Source organism: Orycteropus afer, unplaced genomic scaffold (genome assembly GCF_000298275.1).
Source record: "Orycteropus afer afer isolate SDZICR_OR568_19922 unplaced genomic scaffold, OryAfe1.0 scaffold00197, whole genome shotgun sequence".
Taxonomy (NCBI): Eukaryota; Metazoa; Chordata; class Mammalia; order Tubulidentata; family Orycteropodidae; genus Orycteropus; species Orycteropus afer.
The window spans coordinates 365,822-369,431 of record NW_006921784.1 but is presented as its reverse complement, the minus strand read 5'-3'; the positions used below and the strand labels follow the sequence as shown (position 1 = coordinate 369,431).

At 36.6% G+C, this 3,610-nt stretch overlaps 1 protein-coding gene across 1 annotated transcript in view; it reads right to left on the bottom strand.

The window, feature by feature from the left end:
• GRK3 (G protein-coupled receptor kinase 3) overlaps nt 1–3,610 on the bottom strand; it is a 169,607-nt gene that overhangs the window by 89,225 nt on the left and 76,772 nt on the right. The window contains exon 5 of the mRNA XM_007947940.1: nt 1,290–1,311. Coding sequence (XP_007946131.1) covers nt 1,290–1,311 — 22 coding nt within the window. The remainder of the gene's footprint in view (nt 1–1,289; nt 1,312–3,610) is intronic.

The following is a 3,610-nucleotide window of genomic DNA, read 5'->3' as shown; positions in this document are numbered from 1 at the left end:
GCCTGTTTATGAATCAGACTGAAATCATAATATTATGTCCTACTGAGTAAAATCCTTTTGGATTAGCTTTTGCAAAGAAAAAGAAAAATTTGCTGTCGAGGAGCCTCTAACTCATGGGGACCCCATGTGTCAGAGTAGAACCGTGCTCCCTAGGGCTTTCAATGGCTGATTTATTGGGAAGCAGATCACTGTTTGCCGCCCCCACTGCCTGCCATGATATTCAATGTGCTTCCTAACCATTCTTTCTGTAAATATACTAATATTACTTAAAACCCAAATACTTTGTCATGTATATCAATCAACCAGTTAAGAGAAGACTATCCCTCCAATTTCCAAAACTGCAGAAAGATAACTAATATCATGCCTCATTATGTTATCCCACCAGCCACTCCTTGGAAGGAAGGTTGGGCAATCTATTTCCATAGTGATACTGCCTCGGAAACCCAAGGAGGGGTCTCTATGAGTCAGATCTGACTCAACGGCAATGAGTTTGGTTTTTTCGGTTTATGTTATTTTTTAGCCCATTTAAAAAAAAAAAAAAACCTTAGGATAAATATGCATCATGTTAATAATAATATGCTGTTTCTTAAATATATTGTAATAAAAATATTTTCTAATTTCTATTTTAACTTCTTCAACTCATAAATTACTTAGAAGTATATTCATTTCCAAGAAGCTTAGGATTTCTTAATTATCTCTATTACCAATTCTAGCTTAATCCCATTACAGTCAGAAAATACACTGAATAATTTCAATCTTGGCACTTGTGAAAGCTTTGTGTAGGGCACAGTGCATGATCAACTGATAAACGTTCTACATGCATTAATTCTATTTTTACTGGGTACAGTGTTCTATGAGTCAATTAGGTCAAGTTTATTCATCACTTTAAGGAGCCCTGGTGGTGTAGTGCCTAAGGCATTTGACTGCTAACCAGAAGGTTGGCGGTTCAAACCCACCAGACAATCCATAGAAGGAAGACTGGGTAATCTACTACCATAAAGATTTATCGCCTCGGAAACCCAAAGGAGTCACTATGAATCAGAATCAACTTGATGGCAGTGATTTTTTTTTTGTTTGTTTGTTTATTCACCACTTTATTAAGATCTTCTATATCCTGATTTTTTGTCTGTCTGTTTTATAAGTTCTTGACAGATATGTGTTAATATTTCCCATTAGGACTGCGAACTGGTCCTGTTTTAGATCTGCCCATTTTTCCGATACATGTTTTGAAATCCTGTTGTTTGTAACATACAGATTTACTATTGATACCTTTCTGGAGGGCTGACCACTTCATCATAATAAAATGTCTCTCTTTATCTCAAAGTAATATTATCATGTACTTTGTCAGTTATTAAGGAGCTCTGGTGGCACTGTGGTTAAGGCATTGGGCTGCTAAACCATTGGTGGTCTGTCCATGGGAGAGAGATGAGGCAGTCTACTTCCATAAACATTAACAGCTTTGGAAACCCTATGAGGGTTGCTATGAGTCGGAACTGACTCAATGGCAGTGGATTTTTTGTCAGTTATTAGTGTAGCTATACCAACTTTGCTTTGGTTAGGGTTTGCATAGAGTTTTAGGTTTTTGTCAAGTCTAACAAGCTTAGTCTTTAACTTGGAGTATTTAGTCCATTTGCATTAACTGTAATTATTTATATTTATATATATGGGTTTGTCTTAATGTTCATTTTCAGTTTGACCCGTCTTTTTAATGGACACTTTTAATTCCGTTTCTGATTTTTCAAAATTATTTATTGTACTCCATTTTTCCCACTTTAAATATTCTTTTACAGACTGCATTAGAGATTACACTATGTACCCTTGACTAAGAATAGTCAATAATAAAAATTACTGATTTTGCTCAATAGATCTAAAACCTTACAACACTTTAACTTCATTAACCCCTCTATTGCATTGTAACTGCTGCGTACTGACAATATTCATTTATATTTTACACACATATTTACCCTTTATGGAGTTCTCATTCCTTCCTTAATTTCCATCTGGGATCATTTTCCTTCTCCTAAAGTATCTTCTCTCCCTTTAGTATTTCTTCTAATGTAGGCCCATTAAAACCTCCTGCTGTCGAGTCAATTCCGAATCACAGAGCCCCTTTGTGACAGAGCAGAACATAGACTTTCCCCATAGGGTTTCCAAGGCTGTAATCTTTACGGAAGTGGACCGCTTCGTCTTTCTTTGTGGAGCAGCTGGTGTGTTCAAACTGACAATCTTTTCATTTAGCAGGTGAAAGCTTAACCACTGGACCACCAGGCTACTTAATGCAGGTCCATTAATGGCAAATCCCTTAGTTTTATTCCTGTTTGGAAATATCCTTATTTCATCTTCACTTTTGAAGAATTTTTTTTTTCTTTCAGTACCTAAAAGATGGTCATTTCATTGCCTTTTTTTTTTAATCACTTCTTTTAAGTTGCCACAGTCAGTTATACTATTGCTCCTTTAAAAGTAATGTGCCTCTCCCCCTAATTTTCTCCCTGTCGTAGGATTTTCATAGTTTTACATTGATGTGCCCAGATATCTTTCCTGGGTATTTACTCTGCTTGGGGGTTTCTAACCTTCTTCAATCTCTAAGCTGATACTTTTCATCATTTTGCAAAATTCTTAAATTCTTAGTATTATCTCTTCAAATATTGTTTCTACCCCACTCAGTCTCTTCTCCAATTCTACATATGTTAGATCTTTTACACGTGTCCCACATGTCTCTCATGCTCTTATCTGGTTGTTGTTTGTTTCTCCCTCTGTGTTTCAATGTGACATTATCTACTGACCTCTCTTGCAGTTGATTTAACCTTGTCTTGGATTGTGTCCAATCTTCTATTGACTGTAACCACTAAGTTCTAAATTTCAAAAATTATATTTTTTGGTTCTAGAATATCCATCTGATTCTTTGTAATAAATACAAATTATGCTGAAATTCTATCCCCATCTATTTTGCCTGTCTTTTTTTTTTCCCATTCTTTTAATATATTATTCACAGTTATTTTTGAAGTACCTGTCAACTACCTCCAGTATCTGATTCATCTGTGAGTTGGCTTCTCTTGCCTTTGAGTCAAATAATCTACCTCTCAGCACATCTAGTAATTTTTACTGAATGCTGAACACTATCATCTTTAGATGTCATTATCTCCCACCTGCACAAAACAGAGGATTCCCCTTGAACTCTGTTAGACAAGTGGCAAAGAGGACACATCATCCAATCAGAGAATGAGCTGGGTTGGGGTTGGGTTGCTTTTTTTTTTTTTTTTTTCAACTTAGTCTGCATCTGGTTTGACCCTGTTTCTAAGGGATGGACCTCCATGGATTTCAATGAGAAATCATTGTCTTCTCTGCACAAGATCCAATTCTGCCCTTAAAAGGTGTTCAGCTTAGGTTTTTAGCTTCCCATTCCACTTAGCTTCAAAACTTGACACACACCTTGACAAGGACACTGAGAACACTGACCACATGTTTGGGGACCCTCCAGTCTCTCTCTCTCTCTGTTTTTGTTTTGTTCTGAACACTTCTGCTCTTACTCCTAGGAATAGTCTACTGTCAAGGGCTAAGCCTGGATTATCATCTCCCAACAGCCCGGAATCAGTAGCTACCCCAGGTGAAA